A 24,567-nucleotide genomic window follows, 5' to 3' on the forward strand; every position below is an offset into this window, starting at 1 on the left:
ACACTCGGATACCGGGTCCACCCTCAAAACCGTGGGCTATAGCACACTAATTTTGCTTGTAAATGCCAATGGCTTTGAAAATTTAAAAAAACCACACTGGGATGATCCCCAACCTCTCTGGCCTGCCTCGGTCAATTTTTGGCCCACAACACGCCCACACCCCTAGCCCACCCCAGAAATCGTGGGCTATAGCACACCGATTTGGCCCAAAAACACCCCGTTTGTATCGTTTCACCCGTTTGTCCACCCAAATAGTCTTGAAAATTTAAATGGACTATACTGGCATAATATCCAACCTCCCTGAGATGCCCCAATCAATTTTTGACCCACAGCACGCTCGGACCCTGGGCCCACCCCCGATACGATGGGCTATAGTACATCGATTTAACCTGAAAATGCCCCGCTCACTCCGTTTTGCCCATTTGTCCACCGAAATAGCCATAAAAATTTAAACACACCACACATGGACAATGCCCAACCTCCATGGCATTCCTCGGTTAATTTTTTGCCCACAGCATGCTTGGAACACGATCCCACCCCCAAAATCGTGGGCTATAGCACAACTATTTGGCCCAAAAAATCCCTGTTCACATTGTTTCGCCCGTTAGTCCACCCAAATGGCCACAAAAATTAAAAATGACCATACTGGGATGATCCCCAACCTCCTTGGCGCGCCCCGGTCGATTTTCAGCCCACAGTACGCTTGAACCCCAGGCCCACCCCAAAACTATGGGCTATAGCACACTGATTTGACCCAAAAATGCCCCATTTGTGATGTTTCGCCCATTTGTCCCCCCAAATAGCCATAAATATTTAAACAGACCACACTAGGACGATCCTAACCTCCTTGTCATGCATCAGTTAATTTTTGACCCACTCCGAGACCACCCTGAAACCGTGGGCTATAGCACACCAATTTGGCCCTAAAATGACTCATTCGCGTCATTTCACCCCTTTGTCCACATAAATGGCCATGAAAATTTAAACAAACCCTAATGGGATGATGCTCAACCTCCCTGGCATGGCCCAATCAATTTTCAACCCACAGCACACCTGGACCCCAAGCCCACCCCTAACTATCGATTGACTCAGGCTCTAAATCTTTTTTTTTATTCTATGTATTATTCTTATTATGCACATAAGGGAGGAGTCGTATGAGGTGAAATTCTCACGTACGGTTCTAGAACGGAGATTCTTTCAATTGAATGATAACCGTAATAGATGTCGACTCAATCCAAAGGAAATTACACGGAAGCTTTGCAGAATTATTATGAAGCTATGCGACTAAAAATTGATCCCTATGATCAAAGTTATATACTCTATAATAAATGCTCTTTTTTCCCTAATTTGTTTTGTTTGAGAAGCTGTGATCGAAACTTCTTTCGCTTTGAACGACTCCAGTCCTATTGAATCTCTTGTCGCGGCTAATCTCTTTGTAGTAGTAATAGCAGGAGGGGGGAACCCTTTTGAAAGAAGAAAGGATTTGGTCTCAATAAAAGAGCCTATGAAAAGAAAAGAAAATGGAATTGAAAGTTCCTTGCCTTAGACTTTGAGTTGACAGAGAGGAATGACAGAACTCTTGGCCTTATGGGATATGAGTAACTTTGCTATTCAAAGGGATAGAAGTAAGAAAATGTTGGAAGAGATAGACCTCTTTTGCTTATTTGGATTACGAGCCTTTGTGAAGGTGACCTTCTTTTGGGTGAGAGGCTCACCGCGAGCGCCATAGTCAAGAGAGAATCCTTTATGTTCTGTTACCGGTCTAGTGCGCTAGTGCAATTATAGAAAGATTCCTTTTCAGAGGCCACTAAAAGCCCTTTTATGGCACGTTTACCCCCTTCCAGGGGTTTTGTTAACACGAGGGGTTTTAAACGTCACATTTCAGCTTCCAAAGACCGCTCTCTCATTAGGATTGGGAAGGGTCGAGTCTTTTTCTGAGTCATGAATCTCCTCGGTATTTGAACTTGATTATTTAAAGCCGGGAACTCCATTCAATTAGCCGGGCATAAGCTTTCCCCTTGCTTAGCTCTTTTTTGTAAAGCGCAAAAGCTAAAGTGCTATATAGAGCTCTTTTATTATAAGGTGAGAAGTCTGCTTCCTAAATCCCATTTTAGAGGGAAGGTCTCACGCTCTATATGATTGTCAGCTAAGTAAATAGATGGGGAAGATAAATAAAAAAAGCTCATTAAAAGTTGTAAACCACACGAAATCAGGCTTCACCTTAGCTACTAAGAGGCTTCCTCTGGCAACGACTTTCATTTTTCCAAAGATTGAATTCTTACCGGCATACGCTAGGAGCAACACTCTGACGCTAGGAGCATCACTCTGGCGCTAGGAGCTTTGTTTCTTCCCCTTGTTAGCAATCCTCTTTGGTTTCTTACATGACAGCTTTCGAAGCAAGCTAGTCAAGCAATAACAGCGGGATCAGGGAATATGAACTCAGACAGTATGGGAAGAGCCACCTTTTTCCTCTTAAGTGAGAGCAGCTGAAAGGAAGTGATGGAAGCCAACTATAAGCTTAAGTGAATCTCTTTGGAGAGGTCAATAATCCATTTATTCAACGGGGCTATTAGAGAAGTAAAGGGTAGAAAAATCTTCCTTCAGTAAGTAAGGTCCATGGATTCATGTGAGTGGCTTTGTCTTTCGTGAGCGTAGGCAATAAAGGAGGACATATGCACAGGTGCCGGGGTGAAAGCTCAATCCAAGACATGAAAGCGGAATCAGAACTATCAAAGTAAGTAGGTCAATGCCAATGAAAAAAGACATGGTTTATCTTAGTCTAGTCCTAAGGAAAGCAAATGACATAGAATAAGATGTCATCTCATGTCCTCTTTAAATGGGGCATGAAGGCTAAAATAAAAAGTAAGGTGCGAAGGGCACTCCTTAAACTACTTTCTAGTTGAACATGGAGGTAAGGAAAGACAGAAGGAATAGCATAATTAGTAACCTCTTGCAGCATTCTTCTTGTATTAGTTAGAAATAAGAATAGAAAAAGAGAATTCCTTTTGGTTAAGATAAAGATTAATGGATAGAAAGATTCATGTGTCGAAGTGAAAGGAGCTCAGCTCAGGGTCCTGTGTGCCTTATTTCCAAGATCCGGTGGTAGGGCTTTCATTCAGATGGAGGGGCAGTCTGAATTCATCAACCAAAGATGAAAGTAAGAGAGGCAATTCTTAAAATTCTTTGATCCCGAAAGCCCAACACTCGACCTAGGAATTCTTGTCCGAACCTTCCATCCGTAAGCCAATCAATCGAAAAGACAAGTCGGCCATCATTCGACACCTTCCACCGATAAAGTATGCTATCAAAGAAAAGAGTCACTAAAGAAGGCATTTCCAACCAAAACTTCACCTGTCACAGAACCATAACCCATCACTTGGCCTCTCCATGAATGTGCATGCCTAGATCTTCATCATTCTCTTCCACCAAAAGCAACAATGGCATAATCAATCTCATCTGCAACCAAAACCCAAGCTGGCGAATAAGCAAGTGATTGGTCTTTTTTAGTCTTTATTAGCTTGATCGGCAACTGGGACACAAATGAAGGAGCTTTTAGAATGACTTCAATTGGAACACACATCATTACCCCAACTCTTCCTTAGCCTCTTAGACTGCCTTGCCTGACCTTGAGCTCTTCGCTTCGTACCTTACTTCTGCTCTAAAGAGAACTCTAAGATGAGGGAGTTAGAAGTCGGATTTAAAGCTGGACTTTCCCTATATGACATTTCTTTAAAGTCCGCTTCGAAGCTTCCAGGTTTACTTGTTTTATATTATGGTTATAGAGAATAACTCGGTCCCTTGCTTCCATTACTCAGGCGTAGGGATCTCATCTCTTTAGCTAGAATTATTCCTTTTGCATATATATCTCATTGATAAAAAAGAAATGATTTGACTTTCCCATAGCTTTCTTCAAAACTCTTTCTTTTCTCTTTTCTTCTCACCTCATAGTTTTTAAATGAATGTCTTTTTTCTTCTTGCTTCGCCTTCGCACAGAAGAACGAAAGGAGAAATCAATGCTCTAACGCCGGGATATCTCACGTGTCCGATAACAAGAACGTTAGCTATGGCCTTAGGTCATCTTTCTGTTCAAGCAAACTACGGGGCTTTTAGTTTCATTTCATCTAGCCTGTATGCAAAGAAAACGAGCATAAAAAAGGACTCTGTTACGTTAAGGGTATCGAGGTTGACTGGTTGTCTATCTAGGTGAGTATCAAACATGGTCTCTTTCTATCTCTTGTGAAAGCATTCCTTCCAAATAAAATGTTTCGAGGCCCAATTATCGGCCAGCTCCACAACAAGGAGTTTTTGTTACCGCCAGTTGCTGGATGGTTTCATTACGATGAATGAAGGAATCCATCCATTTATTGAATTTCTCTATCCCAGGAGTCGGGTTTATCGAGTTCGATATGGTGAAAGTGGGTTCTGGTCTCTTTTCGATTGCTTTACAAAGGGGAACAAAAAGAAAAGCCCTATACACCAAAAGTAAAAAAAGGAAATCCCTTGATCAGGTCTTGAATGAGACCAAAGGTAAGGAGACCCCCCTAATGAAAAAAGGGCTAAAAAAAAGAAGTAATTTCATATATAAAGATATAGGTTTCTGGGTTTAGATCAAAATAGAATCCCTGAAAACCAGGGATGGAGTATTAGACTTGTTCTGCTTTGATTGAGGCACTATAACCGTAAGTGGAATAATAATCATTCGACTGATTGCTCTTATCCTTCCTTCGCTGACACAGAAGAGAGAGAGCACTCCCCAAGCCAAGGTGCCAAAGAGAAGATACGAAAGCTAGTCTATCAGAAGGAGAAAGTGAGGGAGTGAAATTTTAGGTTTCATTAGGGTAGAATAAAGACCAAGCCAATCTCGAAACTCAAAGGAAAACTTATTGCAACTATGAACGTTAATAGATGCTTTCTGATTAGACTATTTTAACCGATTGTTTATGTCGACCCTACGCTACGATTCTTCTTCTCTTATGAAATTTTAAGTTAGATGAACACTGCTCTGCTATATGACAGAGTGATCTTTCCCTCTTATGAAATACGGTAGGGAGTTTGGATCTATGTTCAAAGAAGGGGGTCTATTAGTAGAGTGTCCATAATCGGGTTCTTGCCCTGCATTGGTTTTCATTTTGCACTATCCGGTCACTGGTTTGAAGTTAGTGCTCCATGAGTGTATAGCAAACCTGATGTTCTTATTTACTTGTTGGACAGGTTTGAGTGTGGATGGCAAGTGAGTGCCGGATTTTCAAAGAGATATTTTGATCCATCCTTGTCAACAGGAGAAGGGAATAGGCCTTGAGGGTAATGTCAAAGCCTCTGCCTAGTCCACACCAAGGCTACCAATAATGGTATAAGACCTTACTACTATATAGGATATGTTACCCTCTCTCCAGTGAGTGCAGTGAAGGACTCTCGCCTCACCCGCCCGTTTGACTTATGGCATTATCGACTTGCTTTTCAATTAAAGCGATTACATAACCATAAAGAAACACTTCTCTTTCGGGACATACTTGAGAGGCATTTTTTATTCCTCTTCAATGATCTGGAATTTCTGCGAGGAGCTCTATTCGAGAGGAAGCACTGGCTCTTATCGAAATTGACCTTTTGGCCATTACAATATTACAATCAGCTTCTTACTTCTTTCTAGAAAGATTTTCTGCTTCTTAAGATTCTTTTTATTGCTATTATGTAATATTAGAACATCGTTATCAAAGAGAAAGTAGGAGAGTGCTGGGCACGATCTCGTAGCATGGTAAGATGTTATCATTTTCAATGATACCATTATCACTTCTTCCGCAAAAATCAACAGGCTAGGTTTAGGACCATTGTCGCAGCCCTCAAGAAGTTGGAAAGTACCCATGTGGCACACCATCCACAAGCACTCCAAAGTCTTTATTACATAAAAATCCATGTATCAAATTCTGCCATTTCTCACAAAATCCCATTCGATCCAAAAAGATGCTTTTGCCATATCCTAACTTTTTTTTGACCCTCCTCCCTCCTATGTTCGAGAGGAAGCACTGGCTCTTATCGCCATAGTCTATTCCTTTGGTTTGTGTGAATCCTCTTTCCACTAACCTTGCTTTATATCTCTCAATCTCCCTACTTGGCTGGAATTTCACTGTGTATACCCATTTACATTTAGATTCCACAATCTTCTTTCCAGGAGGTAAATCAATAATTTCCCATGTCTCATTCTTCTCAAGTGCACTCATCTCCTCCATCATCTCCCTCTTCCAGTAAGGGGCACACAAGGCTTCCTTTCTAATCTTTGGTATGGATACCGAATTACAAGTGGATATAAAGGCCTAGTAGGAGGATGACAATTTTGGATAGGATATATAGTAGTTCAAAGGGAGTTAGGTACAGGCTCTTTTTCCCCTTTCCTGACTGCAATTGTAAGATCAAGATCAGAAGTTTCAGGGTTAGTTTCACTCTCTTCATCTTGAGGCATATTAACATTTCCCAATTCAAGGGAAAGATCCTCGCTGTTAACAAGAGGAACATAAGGGACAACTAGTCCTCTCTTACCTCATCAGGTCAGTATGTCTTCCACTAATTGGTCTTGACCGCATCTTCCCCTGGAGGAGTAGTAGCATTGTTTTCTCTATAGATAGACGACATAGGGATGATAAAAGACGGCTGATCACTTGACTCAGGTTCTTCTTGTTGATGACTTAAGGTTTTCTTAGTTGGGTCATGAAAATCGGGTTGATTTGAAAATCAAGTAACATCCATAGAGACATACTTTCTTTTTGTAATGGGATCAAAGTATTTTGTGATGTCGGATAACCAGTGAAGACATATCTCACAGCTCTAGGATCCAATTTCTCATGAGAGGTCCCGGTTACATAGACATAGCACACACCCAAAAATGGAAGATATAGATCAAGAATCTATTAACGTATTTACGAATCCCAATCCTGGAAATATAGCATCCTACTTTTCTTTACTACCCAAGACTTCGATACATTTAGAAATTAGGTAGAAGAATAAAGTTTTTAGCATTAGGATTTCACACTTGTACAGGTCCCTTTCAATACCACAGAAAGCATCCCTATTAATCAAGTAAACCTAGGTTAACACTGCTTTAAACCATAAAGACTTTTGAAGATTCATCTCAAAAGAAGGATAAAACTAGCCTCATCCAACGATATTTGTTGATAAACAGTAGTAAGACGAGAGAAAGAATCCAAAAAAGTCACAAAATCATTATAACCCGATAAAGAAAGAGTAGGGGCAAACCCCCGTACATCAGAGTGAACTAACTCAAATAGTACACTACAATGACTCTCACTATAGGAATATTACTTTAAAATATGCTTAGCCCTCTTACATACATAAGAATGCAACTCAGATACACCTGATTCAGATAAACTAGGAACTAAGACTCGCATCTTTGACACATGAAGATGCCCTAATCTACGATGCCATAACTCGACTTTACTATAAGAAAAATCATTCAAGGCCTGTGTGGATGACATAAGACCAGAAGTCTCAAATGATTGATTTGAAGCTTTGGGCATAGAGCGGAGCAAGCCCAGGGAGAAGAGTAGAGTCCAGCAACATTGAGCCCTAAAATAGAGTTTCTATTCAAATCCCTACTCAACACGGTGCCTTAAGGATAATCCAAAGCCGGTTGCTAGCAGAAGTAGCACGACAAAGAGCAAAGGGGAGCATTTACAAAGAAATAGTGTAAGAAGAAGGGAAGGCGCAAGGGTTAGCGACTGCCCGAGGAGTGTTCCCTCTCTTATTTTCCCTTTTTTCAAGATAAGAAAAGAGATAATAAGCCTGTCAACATTGAAGCTTCCGATTTTGGCAGCTGTTAGGAAAGTGATACCATACGCAAGTCCGCACTTATCTAGTGAAGGTGCATTAAGGCGAGTTGATGAGCTAATACGACTGGCTTACTTTTCATATGTACGTGGAGGGAACCTGACGTTAAGCACTGGGGCCAGCCATAAAGGAATAGGTTTGAGTGTTAATATATACCATTTTTCAGTTGATCTTTCTAAACCATGCTTTGCAATCAAGCTAGAAAAAGACTAAGCAAGTGTTGTCCTAATGAAATAGCAGATAGTTTAGTATAACATTCATTCCTGACCACCGCTGCCTGCTTAAGACTAAAAGCTAGTAGTGAGACTTCTATTATGCCGCCCTATCTAGTACGAGCCACTAAAGCTATGTTTGGCGTAATCAATAATTTAATTGGGCTCGGCTTTACTGAAGAACAAGGGGCGAAGTCTTAACTACCAGACTACTACTATACTAAACGAACTCCATGAGTGGATTAGTTGAGTGGCTAGACTGATACTCTAAACAAGACCAATACTATCAAAAAGAAAGTAGCAAAAAGCATAAGAGAAGAAAAGTTCACAGAAGGTTGGGAAATAGTATGCCCGGTTCACCAGGTTCTACCACTGCAGGGCCCAATCATAGTCAAAAGAAGAGTTTGATCCTGGCTCAGAAGGAACGCTAGCTATATTCTTAACATATGCAAGTCGAACATTATTTTCGGGGAGCTGGGCAGAAGGAAAAGAGGCTCCTAGCTAAAGGTAGTTTGTCTTGCCCAGGAGGTGAGAAAATATGAGAACAAAGTGGCGAACGGGTGCGTAATGCGTGGGAATCTACCAAACAGTTTGGGCCAAATCCTGAAAAAAGCTAAAAAACACTGTTTGATGAGCCTGCATAGTATTAGGTAGTTGGTTAGGTAAAGGCTGAACAAGCCAATGATGCTTAGCTGGTCTTTTCGGATGATCATCCATACTGTGACACGGCTTGGACTCCCACGAGGGGCAGTAGTAGAGAATCTTAGACAATGGGCGAAAGCCCAATCCAGCAATATCACATGAGAGAAGAAAGGCAATGCCGCTTGTAAAGCTCTTTCGTTGAGTGTGCGATCATGACCGGACTCGAGGAAGAAGCCTCGGCTAACTCTGTGCCAGCAGCCATAGTAAGTTCGGGGGGGAGGGCAAGTATTCTTCAGAATGACTGGGCGTAAAGGGCACGTAGGTGGTGAATCAGGTTGAAAATGAAAGCCACCAAAAACTAGCGGAATGCTCTTGAAACCAATTCACTTGAGTGAGACAGAGGAGAGTGAAATTTCATGTGAAGGGGTGAAATCCGAAGATCTATGAAGGAACACCAAAAGCAAAGGCAGCTCTCTAGGTCCCTACCAATGTTGAGGTGCGAAAGCATGGGGAGCAAACAGGATTAGATACCCTAGTAGTCCATGTCGTAAACGATGAGTGTTCGCCCTTGGTCTACGTGGATCAGGGGCCCAGCTAACGCGTGAAAAACTCTGCCTGGGGAGTACGGTCGTAAGACCAAAACTCAAAGGAATTGACGGAGGCCTGCACAAGCGGTAGAGCATGTGGTTTAATTCGATACAACGCGCAAAACCTTACCAGCCCTTGACATATGAACAAGAAAACCTGTCCTTAACGAGATGATACTGACTTTCATATAGGTACTGCATGGCTGTCATCAGCTCATGTCGTGAGATGTTTGGTTAAGTCCTATAACGAGTGAAACCCTCATTTTGTGTTACTGAGACATGCGCCTAAGGAGAAAGTCTTTGCAACCGAAGTGAGCCGAGGAGCCGAGTGATGTGCCAGCGCTACTAATTGAGTGCCAGCACCTAGCTGTGCTGTCAATAAGAAGGTAGTCGCGCCTTTCAAAACACTTTCTATTTCTAGTTAGCGCTCTCTATTGGTTGCAGCTAGCGCGCTTGACTAATGACGATTGAAAGGGCCTTTCTCGCTTTTTTAGTAAAGTTGAAATTTTTGGCCTTATCTTGTAAGTGACGATGATTTTAAGTTGATGGCAGAAAAAGACCCGGCATTCAGGCGAGCCATCTGGTGGTGTGGTACGTAGTGCGCTTAGTACGCCCCGCCTAAACAAACGGTTCCAAAACAAACAGAAAGGTCCATGTCGCACTCACGAAAGACTACCAGTGATATACTGGAGGAAGGTGGGGATGACGCCAAGTTTGCATGGCCCTTATGGGATGGGCCACACACGTTCTACAATGGCAATTACAATAGGAAGCAAGGCTGTAAGGCGGAGCGAATCCGAAAAGATTTCCTCAGTTTGGATTGTTATCTGCAACTCAAGAACATGAAGTTGGAATCGTTAGTAATCGCGGATCAGCATACCACGGTGAATATGTACCTGGGCCTTGTACACACCACCTGTCACACCCTGGGAATCGGTTTTGCCCGAAGCACCGGACCAATGATCACCCATGACTTCTGTGGCACACTAGTTCCACAAAGGCCTTTGGTGATCTTATTGGCGCATACCACGGTGGGGTCTTCGACTGGGGTGAAGTCAAAACAAGGTAGCCATAGGGGAATCTGTGGCTGGATTGAATCTTTCGTGATAGAAATGCACTCTTCCCCCAACTTTCCAACATAGGGGGCTAGCTTGCTCCCACTGGTGGCGGGCGGGCGAAGGGTCCAAAGGACACAAAGCTGGGGGAGAGTCCAAAATCCAATTGTTCCATTTTCCTTCTTGTTCATCAATTGGAAATTAAGACAAATCGGGCACTATGGTAAGACGTGAAAACACCTAATCCCATTTCGACCTCGATATGTGGAATCGTCTTGCGCCATATGTATTGAGATTGTTCGGGAGACATGGTCCAATCTCGGTGAAAAAATGCAATCAAAAAAGATTATGATGTCAAAGCGCCCTTGCTTTTCCAATTTCCCGGCTACTGTGTGTTGATTATACGTATTTAAGTATGACGTATTTGTATATTTTGCATTTTGCTTCATTTTTTTATAGTTTTTCCTTTGATCTGCTTATTCCTGTGAAGTTAGTGTGAATGGTTACTTTACCATACGTCGGAATATGCTTTACCGCAATGCAAGAGATCCTATTATTTGGACCAGATAAAAAGAAAGTAAATCAAAGTCGACTCGACTCTAGTGCTGTAAATAAGAAGAAATCTTTGTTCATTGCCTTTATTAAAGAGAGCGCAGAGCACATTCAAAAATCATCCTAATCAACACTTATCTTATCAGATCATCTTTCCTTCACCATCATTGACATTGAACTGACATTATAGAGAAGAAAATAACCACGATAACCGAAGGCTTACTTACTAATTAAGGGCAAGCTACGGATGAGCTAATGGCTACCCTTTTCTTGCTACCTAGGAAAGAAGTAAAAGACTGATAAAGGGAAGATAGATATTCCCAGTAAGGATGGGAATCGTGACTGATTTCACCTACCCTAACTACTCCTTACCTTACTCTATTAAGTAAAGTCTTTCTATGTCCAGTACTCTACTTGAAAGTAATTAGTTAGAAAAAGAACGTAGCTCGTCGAAGTGTGAGCCTAATAACTAGTTAGTACTTGTAGGTTATAGGTTCATCTTATCCCTAAGGAATGGATACATGGAAAGCCAATTCCTCAGGCACTTCGCTCTTTTCCTTCTTCTAGTGCACTCGCGAACTCCGGTGAGCAGCAAGCATCACAACAAGGGGCATTCCCCGCCACAACAGTTCTACAGGCACCATCGGATCTGAAAAGAAATTACATAGCCGAGGCACTACAGCAGCTTGGAATTGACGTCAGGCCCTTAATGAGGCCGCCGTCTAGGAAACCATACCCTGATTGGATCGACCGATTTCATCAGTTTCTAAAGGGGTATAAAATGCCTGAGTTTGTTCTCTGGGACTCACACAACAGCCTAAACTCAGGTGAAAAAGTAATAAATCAGCCATTGAATAGAACTATGATCTGAGAATAGCACTTATCGGACCCAGTTCACAACCTAGGATAGCTAACGCTACCTTGCCTGAAGACATGGGATTACCGCAGAAGTCTTATGCCAAGCAAGTTCTTGACTCCTCTTCCTCTACCTATCTCGGGTAAGCTACATCCATACATAGTCTAAGCCTCTGATTGACTATACTAGGTACGGAATCTTAGTCCCAAGAGTTCTGTAGAAATGGGCTTAGAAAGGGTGGTCCTATATCAACTTAGTTGATAAAGACAGGTAGTACCCAAAGACTGACTTGCAAAAGGCAGCTATCTTAATCACGACATTCTTAAATGTTGGAGAGCCTACACGCCTACACTTCCATTTTAAAAAGGTTGGTATTAGCATTAGCACTCGCTTAGGTGCTAAAGGTAGAAAGGTAGATATGTAAATCACTTAGTCCTTGAACTAGGGATAGGGCCTATTAATCAAATTCAAATAGTGTACCTGTACTATACTAGTGGGGGAGGAAATCATATTCCCCTAGGATTCAATGAAGCTATGCCTTTTTCCTCTGCTTAAGGACTAGAAGGAGATTCATTCCTTTAGTTAGAGAGCTGAATGGAAGGGAAGTCCAGGAAGGAGAATACGGAAGTTGGAGACTACTCAGTCAATAGATCTTAGAGGAATGGGCACTGTGCAATCTATTAGTACAAGACTGGCTATTGAAGTTAGAGACTCTACTTATGCTTGTGGAGGGATGTAAGGACTACTTTTATGAATATTTCATTCTTTAGCTCCTTTCTTTATCCGATCTAGCCCGAAAGGGAATAGATAAGAAAAGAAGGAATAGGTATAGCTCACATCTTAAGTATAGTTAGTTCATTGAATGACTTATTGAGAATCTAGGGCCTACTTTCGTACCAAAGGGTTGAGACTTTCTTTCTGAGATAGATAGAATGGGCTCCTACTCTCTTTCAATCGCCGATGCTAAAAACAAAGACAAAGAGTGCGTAGACCCGAGGGGAGGTTGAGTCAGCAGCTAGTTTTTCCAGAATAGGAAGAAAGGATGCTATTGAATCTTGTTGTTGAAGGGCATTTTAGCAATTAGACGGAATGAATTAGTTTCCATATTCCCTGCTTTTGTTAAGTCTACTGTCTTATGGTTTTTAGGGAGATAGAGAAAGATACAAAACTCTATTATCTATATTTTAATTTCAAATTATATACCTAAGACAAGAAGAAATTCATTTTATTTTCCTAATTTCACGAAAGAAGAACTCAATCTTGGTGATAAAGGCTTCTTGATTCGTAATCAGGAATATCGGTCAAAAAAGAGTTATCCTCAACTTTAGTTTTGATTCTTTCTACAATTAGATCTTCTATCACCAAAGAAAGGGCCATTATTATCTGATTTACTTTATCTTATTTACTTTGATTCCGATAAACTAACTACTTTTTTGCTACAAACACAAATAAAATAAAATAATGGCCTTAGTGCTCTACTTGATTTTGCTTGACTTTTGATTCAAAGGAAAAAAGGCGTGGAGCTTAAATAACTCACTCAGAACGCTTTTTAAAAGATTACGTGGTACAATTAGGTCGAATAAACCCTTCTGGAATAAGTATTCAGCTACTTGTGAACCTTCGGGTACTCTTTTATTCAATGTTTGTTCAATTACTCTTTTACCTGCAAATGCAATGTAGGCATTGGGTTCGGCAATAATGATATCCCCCAACATACCAAAACTAGCTGTCACTCCACCAGTTGTCGGAGATGTAAGGATTGATACATAAAATAATTTTGGATTTAATTGATAATCATATAAAGCAGACGATATTTTAGCCATTTGGATCAAGCTCAAATTTCCTTCCTGCATGCGCGCCCCCCAGAAGTACACACTATAATAAGAGGTCAAATTTGATTGGCAGCGTGTTCAGTCAAACAGGTAATTTTCTCTCTGACTACAGATCCCATACTACCCCCCATAACTGAAAATCCATAACCCCAATTGCTACGGGAATGCCGTTTAGTTGGCCTATGCCTATTTGAACAACCTTAGTTAATCCTATCTTTCTCTGATAAGAATCAATACGATCTTTATAAGGCTCCTCCTCCAAATGAAATTCAATGGGATCCAGAGAGACCATGTCTTCATCCATAGGATCCCAAGTACCCGGATTGATCAAAAGTTCAATTCTATCCTAACTACTCATTTTCAAATGATATCCACATTGTTCACAAATATTCATTTTTGATTTCAAAAATTTCTTCTAATTTAATCCATAACAATTCTTGCAATGAACCCACATTTGCCTGTATTTTTACGTTACCTCGAGATCATTAGAAATTTCTCTTATAGTTAAATCACTGCCCTTAGAACTTTCTCTTATAGTTAAATCACTGCCCTTTGTGCAAGTTTGTATACTGGAACCCTCGTTTTCACTACTATTTTGAATTTCACCACCATAAACGGCCCTATAAATGTAACTGTCACTGTAATTCTCACTACCACTTATATGGAAGTATCTATACAGATTTGAGACTGAAGATAATTATCAATGCAACTATTAATGTGATTATTCCAACTATATTGAGTATTATACATGTAAGCATTATAGTAGGGATCTTCACCCCTAAATCCATTATTCAGATAACTCAAGTTTCGATAACTATAAAAAGAACTTTCTAGTTCACTCAGAAAACCACAAATAAGTTCGAGATGAGGATGATGAGTTGGGATCCTTTAAGGCTAGGGGCACGGGGTTATGGTCTTGTTACTTTATGTTTTGGAGTCAATTGATCCCTCGATCAAGTCCTAACTAGAAATATCTTAAGAGAAGAAGAGAAATCATTTGGATTTGAGGCGAAACCCCTCTCCAATGAGTCAAGTGTCCCAAGGGCCACCTCTCCGCCCTTACAGAGTTCTTCTGCTCTAATCTCCAAAATAGAGGGTCAACTGACTGAGGAGTTAGTATTGATTCATACAAAGATGCTCCTTTGAAGCTGGAGTAAGGGATTGTCCACCTCATCACCCCGAAGAGCAGTGGCTTTATTGTTTTGCACGCCTATAGAGAGAGACTCCAAAACGACGCTCAATCGAAAGAAAGAGAAATCAACTATATGCTTAACTCATGCCCCAGGAATCCCTAGAAACAGAGTGAGGGTATGAGCTAATATTTTACTAGAGGTAAAGCTGGCGAAAAGTATAGAGCGTGCGAGACTTCGAAGGGACATTCACACCCAACCTTCTTTGATCAACTTCACACCCAACGTTTTGATTCTCATATATTTTTTTATGAATGTAATGAGCCTATCTTCTCTTCTTTGTTCATATTCCAAAAAGATATCAAAACTAATGTAATACCAAAATATTTGGAGGACTCTTCTGACAAAATAAAAAATATGTAATTGTTAGCAAAGTTGTTTCTTTTTTTTTTTTTTCAAATCCAAAAATCCCTTCTTACTTAGAATAGGTCGTCGATTCAGCATTAGATAAAGGGGGTAAAATCCCCATTTTTACAATTTACAATAAGCGGTGAAAATCATTTTCTCAATATGAGTATCCTATATCGATTAAATATTTATTTTGAAACCACCTCTATATTAACATAGTGGTAAAAAGAGTACCATGCTGCGTCTAGACTTCAAACAGTTTTTTTAACCATGTTAATAGTTCCACATTATTGGTTAATAGAAAATCAAAATTGATTTACCAATGAATCGAGAAATGCTATGGTTCTTACATAGAATTTATACAGAAGCAATTCGCGAGATCATGCACCTCTCTTTCGTACTTATAACGGAAAAGGGTACAGCTGGTTGGTCCAGCCTATTCTTGAAATAAACAACTTGGACACACTCCCTTTCCCAAAAAAATCAATACACCAAGCACTACACTTAGATTTATTGGATTTATTGCTAAAATATCGGTATTAAACCCGAAACTCCCGGCAGATGGACAGTGGCCCAAAGAAACGAAAGAATCGGTTACGTTTTTCATATGATCTCCTCTTATAGATAGACTAAAAAATCGAACAGAGTTCTTTTTGTAGCACTTCGCCCCTCTTTTTATTTATTCTTTTATTTTTTTCTGAAATTGAGTAAAAAAATCAAAAATATTCGAGTTAGTTATAAATTATGAACTAATGAACTAGCCATTTTATTGGTTATTTGAACACTAACACTTTTTCCCTTGGTCTATGAATGGGAAGGGTGAAAGAGAGTCATTGTGCTAATTCCTCATCCGTAAATTGGCCCTTCCTGTAGGTTCTTTTCTCAAAGAATAAAGAATTGGAGGAGGGAGATCTTGATAGAATTTGAAAAAGCAAACGAAAAGTCGAAGGCAATAAAATATGAAACATATATTTCTTTTTCATATATCTAAGCTAAGATTAAACAAAAGAATTTGCAAATAAAAGTGCTAATACTACAACCAGTCCATAAATTATTAAAGTTTCCATAAAAGCTAGACTAAGTAATAGCGTACCTCATATTTTTCCCTCTGCCTCAGGCTGTCTCGCGATACTCTCTATAGCTTGACCCACGGTAGTCCCTTGACCAACTCCAGGTCTAATAGAATCAAGCCCTACGGCCAATCCAGAAGCAATAAGGGAAGCAGCAAAAATCAGTGGATTCATGATGACGTTCCTCGTACCAAAAAAAGGAAATGGTTAATGATACAATCAACAAATGAATTATGACTTAATTATTCCCTCTCTATGACTCATCCAGTCGAAGTAACTAAGAACTTCGGATTGAAGTAATAAGATTATTGAATCATCAGAACTACTTCGATATATCTTTTTGACTTTTTAGCCACAGAGTCTTTGTGAACCCAAACGACTTTCATTCTCCCATTTCTTGTTCTTGGTTAGAACTATTAGTTGAATTACTCTTGATTTCATCCATTTATTCATTCAATTCACAGTCACAAGGGGCCGAAAGGACTTCTAGTCTATTAGAATCCCCTAGAGTAGTAGTTAATACGAATAAGAGAAACTCTGTTATAGCCATTTCTGTACATTCAATGTACTCTACGGATAGAGGAATACATAGAGTTGAACATAGTAAAATAAGAAATTGAAAGATTTCATTGAAATTGGAAATTTCCTGAAAAGTTAATCATAGGTTCTTCTCTCCATCGAAACAATAGGGCCGTTATGCTCATTACTAAACTTGTTGAAGAGATAAAACATAAACAAGGTATTTCTTTTTTATCAGAGGTTGAATCGATCATCATCAGAAGAATTAGGCCCAAAATTAGGATACATTCTAGGAAAATCAAACTTCCATCAAAGAGAAGCAAATGAAAGGCTTTCATCAAAATTCTCGTAGAATCGAGAATGAAGTTTTCATTATGTACATGCCAGATCATGAATTAGTAACTGCTTCCAATTAAAAAAAATCCCAATTGTGTCGAACTTTCCATTTTTGTAATAGTTATGGAATCTCCATGAATAGGATCAAACCTTATTCCATGGTATTTACATGAGGTTCCTCTTTAAGAAAGCCCCCGAGAGGGCTTAGTTGGTCCATGATTTATGTTTCATCTTTCGTTTCCTTTTCGTTTGTTTCGAGAAATCTATCGATCAATTCTGATTCTTTCTTTTTCTCTTGATTCTTTTCCAATCGAGATGTATAGATCCTGTTCATGGATTAACGAAAATATGCAAAAGCTCTATTTCCCTCTGCCATTCTATGAGTCCCTTCCTTTTTGTGTATGGCATCATCACTCCCTTTGGCAGCATCCACTAATTTGGAACTCAATTTGAAAGCCATATTTCGACCCGAATATTTTCGGGATGCCGCTAATAACCAACAAATGGCAAGTGTTTTTCCTTGTGTGGATCTTATTTCAATGGGAACTTGATGAGTCAATCCACCTACACGTCTTGCTTATACTGTTATATTGGGAGTTAATCCACATATTCCTTGACGTAAAAGGGGTAGTGGATTTCTTTGTCTTTTGTTGAATCTTTTTCATGGCTCGATAGAAAGATAAGCCAATGATTTTTTTTTTTTGTGTTTCAGAATACGGTTAACCAAAATATATTAACTAATCAATTATGATAAATTGGATCGGATTTTTCTCTTTTTTTCTATAGTACCTCGATGTGACATGAGCGTGAAAGGGGTTCAAGAATCTATTTTCTTTTTATAAGGGCTAAAATCACTTATTTGGGCTTTTTTACCCCTGACCTACACGAGTGGTTTCCCACATTTGGAAAAGTTCTGTTAGGTTCTTAGTAGCAATCGGCGACCCTTTCTTCTTTTACTTCACATAGCTTTTCGTCTCCTTGATAGCTGGAAGTTCTCCAAATGTATGAAAGGCTGGAGGACTTTGTACCATACATTCCGGTGTAGTTAGATTTTGTTCAACAGCCTAAGGACTTGGAGCACATCTTTTGTTCTTTCCACTGCTTGAAGTGATTGTTACGACCACGAAGAAACGACAAATCCCAACTATGGATATATAAGAGCCAAAACTGCTAAGGGCATTCCATCTAGCGTAAGCATCTGGATAATCTGGAATGCGACGTGGCATACCTAAAAGCCCTAAGAAATGCATAGGAAAAAAGATCATATTAACCTCGAAAAAAGTGATCCAAAAATGGATTTGACCTAAAGTTTCAGGGTATGTCCGACCAAAGATTTTACCTACCCAATAGTGAAATCCTACAAATAAAGCAAAAACGGCTCCCATAGAAAGTACATAATGGAAATGTGCAATGACATAATAAGTATCATGTAGAGCAATGTCTAGCCTAGAATTGCCAGAACTATCCAGTGAGTCCTCCTATGGTGAATAAAATGATGAAACCTACAACAAATAACATGGGTATTTTGTATTGTATCGAACTCCCCCATATGGTAGGGATCCAACTAAAGATTTTGATTCCAGTGGGGATAGCTATGATCATGGTAGCTGCGGTGAAGTAGTCACGGGTATCAACGTCTAAGCCCACAGTAAACATATGATAAGCCCAAACAAGAAATCCAAGAACACCTATACTGATCATAGCATAAACCATGCCTAGATACCCAAAAATCCGTTTTCCCAAAAACGTCAAAACGATATGACTTATGATATCAGATCCAGGCAGAATGGGAATATACACCTCTGGATGACCGAAGAAACAAAAGAGATGCTGGTATAATATGGGGTCTCCCCCTCCAGCGGGATCAGAAAAGGTTGTATTAAAGTTTCGATTGGTTAATAACATAGTAATTGCCCCTGCTAGTACCGAAAGTGATAATAAAAGTGGGAATGCTGTTACTAGAATGGACCACACAAATAGAGATGATCTGTGCATAGTCATTCCAGGCCCACGCATGTTGAATATAGTTGTTATAAAATTAATAGAACCTAAAATGGATGAAACACCAGATAGATGAAGACTAGAAATTGCTAAATCAACTGCTCCTCCAGAATGGCTGGTAATACCACTTAAGGATGGATAGATCGTCCACCTAGTGCCGCTACCCACTTCTACTAAGGCTGAGCTTAATAGGAGCAAGAGACTTGGAGGCAACAACTAGAATGAAATATTATTTAATCATGGAAATTCCATGTCAGGCGCACCTATCAGAATTGGAACAGACCAATTACCAGATTCACCTATCATCGCCGGCATAACCATAAAAAAGATCATTAAAAAAGCATAAGCCGTTATTAAAAGATTATAAAGTTGATGATTCCAACCAAGAATTTGATCGCTGAGTCGTGCTAAATCCATACGAATCAGTACTGAGAAGCATGATCCCATCACTTCAGCAGTGGCACCGAAGATGAAATAAAGAGTCCCTATATCCTTGTGGTTAGTGGAGAAAATCCATCAGACCGGATTTGTCATAAAATTGAGATTATTTTGTTTCCTTCCTTGTCAGTGAGGGGCCTGCGAGGCTTATTTATTAAAAAAGGGGGAGTGAAGAGGGATTTTTTGGCAAAGCAAGACTGATTAGCTCGCCTAAGGGTCGTAGCGGAAGAATTCCTTATCTATGAGCTATTGGGGATCTATTCTCAGAAAGGAATGAAAGGACTGAATTTCCTTACCTAATAACATCTTAATCTACGATCTATGAATAAGAAATAGGAGCATCTAGCCGAGTAGCAGTCAGTAGGCAGAGAAGAAGTCAAAGGCTAATATCTCTTTGCCCCCCTCTTCAGTCAATGCTTTGGCCTTCATCTCTATAGGCTTTGAATTTGGATAGATCCAGCGGGCCTTCTTATGTGGACTTGGGCTTGCTTACTGGCTTCACTGAGGATGGGATTCCCTACCCGATGAGTTTGGATAGGCTATTAGGCACCTTTGGTCTAGGCTTTCTCAGGCCTATCTAGAAGTCTGAAGTTCCATCTACTGAAGGTATAATTCTGAGCTGAAGCTCTATTTATTGCCCTATTCCCTTTCCTGACCAAAGTCACTAAGGAGGGGCCGAGGCGAACTATAATTTGTCTGAGCTTAGTCTTCTCTTCTAAGACGATTAGAGGCTGGGGAAAGGGCACTCATTGAAGAAGGGCCTATCGTACGTAGGGGTGAAGAAAGCTCCTTCTCTTATAGGAGAGACTCTATTGAATGAAAAATAAATTCTTCAAGAAGTGAGAGAAGGAATCATAAAAGAAACAGCTTTTGACTAAAGACGCAGACGATGAGCAAAAGTCCTCTTTAATAACGTAGCTCGGGGGAACCTTAAGATAGGACATCGGGGTGAAGGTATGAAGGTATGGCAATGCAGCCCAGTCTGGTCTGAGGAGGAGTGGGACTGTGAAAGCTGCAGCAAAGGGAAAAGACTTTCACCAGTTTCTTGAGTGAGAAGCAAATGTTGGTGAAAAAAGGAAGTTGAGTTCAAGTTTGGAGCACATGGCGTAAGCCAAAGATCTCGAGATGACTCTAAAAGATAACGAGATGATTCTGGTTAAATCGGGCATTCCTCAGAGCAAGGAAAGATCTTTCAAAAATAGAATCAAGAGAAAGTGCTAGAACCGATGTAAGATCCGCTACAACTAGAAGTCAACTGGCACCTTCTTAAAGTGCCTTCCCTGCTTTCAGGTCACTTGCGAAGGGAATAAATCTTAGGGCTCAAAGAAGTCCTCTCATCTTGAGGTGAGGGTGGGATGCCTATCAAAATCAGAAAAGATGAAAAAGGCTATCTACGTCCAATTCAAATTTTCTTCTATTTTTCGATGTAGTTGGTGACAAGAGCTTCTTATGAGCTTGAATTTCATCTTTACCTTAAAGCTGATTAAGATTTTTAAACAACACTATTCGAATTGATGCGCTGAGAGCAATGAAAAAGGATTTTTGGGATATTATCAAGTGCGTATTGCCGAGGGTGAACATATTTCTTTTCTCTTCTGTTGGCTTTGCAAGTTCCTGTTGTGCATCCCTGCCCGAACATTTTCTTCTGATTATCTCTTTTTAACCAAACTACTAGCTTCTAGAAGGAGAGTTGTAGACTCATTCAGGTTGAGATGGACTCCCTGGTTTCTATATAGAAGCTGCACAATGGCTGGCCTGAGGATCCATATTTCAATATTATCCTGAGAATCAGAGAGCTAATGAGAAGGGGTTGGAGATATAAATTGAGACATATTTGGAGGGAAGGTAATGTGAAGATGTGTTGGCTAAGCAAAGTATCGGTCCTTCTCCTGGCTTAACCATCCTACGTGACCCCCTACTGCAATCAGACAGTGGAAAAAGAATGATAACTTAGGCGCGACGACACCTAGAGTTGTGAAGGTGAGTTAGAGCGTAAAGCCTTAACATGTTCCAAAAAAGGAAGTATACATGTATCTCCCTCACGGATATTCTCCACAGGGGGAGAACTTAGTTTTCCACCTGAATCAGTCCCTTTATGGACTTAAACAAGCGTCCCAAAATGGGTTTGCCAAATTGCTTCTGTGGATGCTGGTTTTCTTTAATCCCAGGCAGTCCCTTTTTACTCGTCGACGTGGAAACTATTCTGTTTTTTATTTTAGTATATATTGATGAAATTGTAATCATTGGTAATGATATTCAATTCATCATATCAAACCGTTGATTTAGAGATAGAGGTGACGAAGGAAGAGTATCGGGAGTGGTATATTCCCAGAGCCGTCGAGATCTTTCTTATGCTATTCTTCGGCCAGATCTAGGTGTGAACCAGGAGCTTGCCATTGTGGAGAGAGAATGGATATGCCAATTACTACTCTGCATATCTGATGTGTGCTTCAGAGTATTGGAATGCTGATCAGAGGCGGGCGACGGTAGAAGGAGGTAACAGCCGGGTTAGGCGCTCCAGCAGCTCTAGGAGTTCCCGTTCTCGCTTCTCTTGATCTTCCATGAAGTTCGCCTACTTTGAGAGAGGAGAGACAACCATTTGATGCATGACAATGGAGAAAAGTACTATATGTTTTATGTTTCCTATGCAGCTACTACAGCTAATAAGCTATGCATGATGATATGTGATGCATGCTTTGACTTCTAAGGATTGACAGGTCCTTTTGGTCGATTTCCAATTGATTGCCTCAACCTATCGATTGAGTGAGTTGGAGAAGAAAGTCTTAGAAGGATACGACTCTATAAGTTTCACGTCTTATTTTTTTGCGTGTCTACTATTTATTTAGGTGCAAAGAGCCTAAGCGGTTCAAGCTATTATATTCTGCGCATGCTCTCCATTTCCAACCGTCAATGTAATAGAAGCTATTAATGCCATATCTAGTGGTTCTGACATTCCCGCTACTACAATTGGAGTTGACGGTCCTAGTTCTGTTAGAGTAAGAGCTCTTTCTGGAATAACCAGTGCTAGTTACTTAACTGTTGGAGGAGAAAGCACTGTGTGAAATGTTCACGTAGAAACTCCTCTTTCATCTGCAGGTATAGACTTCTTTTGATTCTCATATCTTTTCCTATTTTCAGTTTAAGCTGCCAGAATGACCGGGGGTGTTTGATCTGGTTATGCCTTTTGGACTCACCAATACCCCTGCCACGTTCTGCTCTCTCCACAATGAGTTATTCCACCCGTACTTAGACGACTGGTAGTATACTTTAATCGTGGACTATAGATATTCATTAAACGACCACTTCCACCACCTTCGGACCATTTTTAAGGTATTAAAGAAAAATCCCCTCTATGTTATGTAAAGACAAATGCTCATTTAAACAAACGGAGATCCTCGAAATAGGGCATTAGATGGGCATCAGAGCCATCGAGGAGTAGCAAGCACCCACCAACGTGTGTGAGCTAAGATCATTTTAAGGACTCATTTTCTATTACCAAAGATTTATTGTAAGTTACTCGAAGAGAGAGAAATTGCTTGAGCTAAAGACAAGAGGAAAACAGGTTCAGAGACGCTCTCGCTAACGCCCCTGACCCTACTATAGGATATTTACCAATGGTGTTGTTTGAAGCTTTCCATCGATCAGTCGCTTCTTGAATGGCATAGTTTTAGTCCAATCCCGATGCCTTCACCAATTTCTTACTAAGCAAAGGTAGGGCATGGGGTCGCTTTTCCTTTCTCTATCATGCGACGAAGCGGGTTAACAAAGTCACGATCAGATAGGTTGAAATATCTCTGTCAAGGAGAGTGCGAAGCATAGTAACTTCTGGAATGAATAGCAAAGTCTCATCAGGAAGGCCTTGTATGGACTAAAACAAGCAAACTCCGGCTCGAAATCAAGGGGAAGAATTGCTCAGATACCCGTAAGTGAGGCTTATTTAGGTTGTGTTGTAAATGCCCTGGCTAAACCAATTGATGGTAGAGGTGAAATTTTAGATTCTGAATTTCGATTAATTGAATCTTCCACCCTGGGTATTATTTCACGTCGTTCTGTATATGAGCCTCTTCAAACTAGGCTTATTACTATTGATTCAATGATCGCTATAGGACGTGGTCAGTGAGAATTCATTATTGGGGACAGACAGACCGGTAAAACAGTAGTAGCCACAGACACCATTCTCAATCAACAAGGTCAAAATGATTTATATGTTTATGTAGCTATTGGGCAAAAAGCGTCTTCTGTGGCCCAGGTAGTAACGACTTTACAGGAAAGGAAAGCGATGGAATACACTATTGTGGTAGCCAAAACGGCGGATTCCCCTGCTACATTACAATACCTTGCTCCTTATACAGGAGCAGCTCTGGCTGAATATTTTTTGTATCGTGAATGACACACTTTAATCATTTATGATGATCTCTCCAAACAAGCGCAAGCTTATCGCCAAATGTCTCTTCTATTACGAAGACCGCCCGGTCGTGAAGCTTATCCAGGAGATGTTTTTTATTTGCATTCACGCCTTTTGGAAAGAGCCGCTAAATTTAGTTCGAGTTTAGGTGAAGGAAGTATGACCTCCGTACCAATATTTGAAACTCAATCGGGAGATGTTTCGGCTTATATTCCTACTAATGTAATTTCCATTACTGATGAACAAATCTTCTTATCCGCCAACCTATTCAATTCTGGAATCAGACCTGCTATTAATATGGGTATCTCCCTTTCCAGAGTGGGGTCTGCAGCTCAAATAAAAGCCATAAAACAAGTAGCTAGTAAATGAAAATTCTAACTAGCGCAATTCGCAGAATTCGAAGCCTTTGCTCGAGTTTCAACGACATCCCTAGTTGTACTGATCTATCTGGCAGTTCACTACACGCCAAATAATTCTTTGCTATTTCCTCTTTCTTTGAGAAAAGTGTAAAACCTATCTAATTCATCTTAGGTCCATGTTAATACGAATTAGTGAAATGAAGGATGATTAAGAAGTGGAATAAGCAAGCAAAGAACCCAACCAAGCAAATCGAATCTCCTTGACCCGGGCACAGTGAGCAGTTTCCGTGATGGAAAAAGCGGCATTGTTGACTCCAGAGAAGTAAGCG

At 40.3% G+C, this 24,567-nt stretch overlaps 1 protein-coding gene and 3 pseudogenes across 1 annotated transcript; 2 read left to right on the top strand and 2 right to left on the bottom strand.

Annotated features, from left to right (window-relative positions):
- The first annotated feature begins 6,874 nt into the window (after nucleotides 1-6,874).
- LOC107855090 lies at nucleotides 6,875-10,715 on the top strand (annotated as a pseudogene).
- A 2,386-nt stretch (nucleotides 10,716-13,101) lies between these two features.
- LOC124899194 lies at nucleotides 13,102-15,231 on the bottom strand (annotated as a pseudogene).
- A 2,710-nt stretch (nucleotides 15,232-17,941) lies between these two features.
- On the bottom strand, nucleotides 17,942-19,570 carry LOC124899197 (annotated as a pseudogene).
- Nucleotides 19,571-20,575: 1,005 nt separating this feature from the next.
- LOC107855089 (ATP synthase subunit alpha, chloroplastic) lies at nucleotides 20,576-24,389 on the top strand. The gene is given in 5 exon segments (XM_047413358.1): nucleotides 20,576-20,580; nucleotides 20,765-20,818; nucleotides 21,861-21,970; nucleotides 22,394-22,530; nucleotides 23,313-24,389. Coding segments are annotated over 5 exon segments (1,383 nt in total).
- The last annotated feature ends 178 nt before the right edge of the window (nucleotides 24,390-24,567 follow it).

This window comes from Capsicum annuum, chromosome 6, assembly GCF_002878395.1.
Source record: "Capsicum annuum cultivar UCD-10X-F1 chromosome 6, UCD10Xv1.1, whole genome shotgun sequence".
Taxonomy (NCBI): Eukaryota; Viridiplantae; Streptophyta; class Magnoliopsida; order Solanales; family Solanaceae; genus Capsicum; species Capsicum annuum.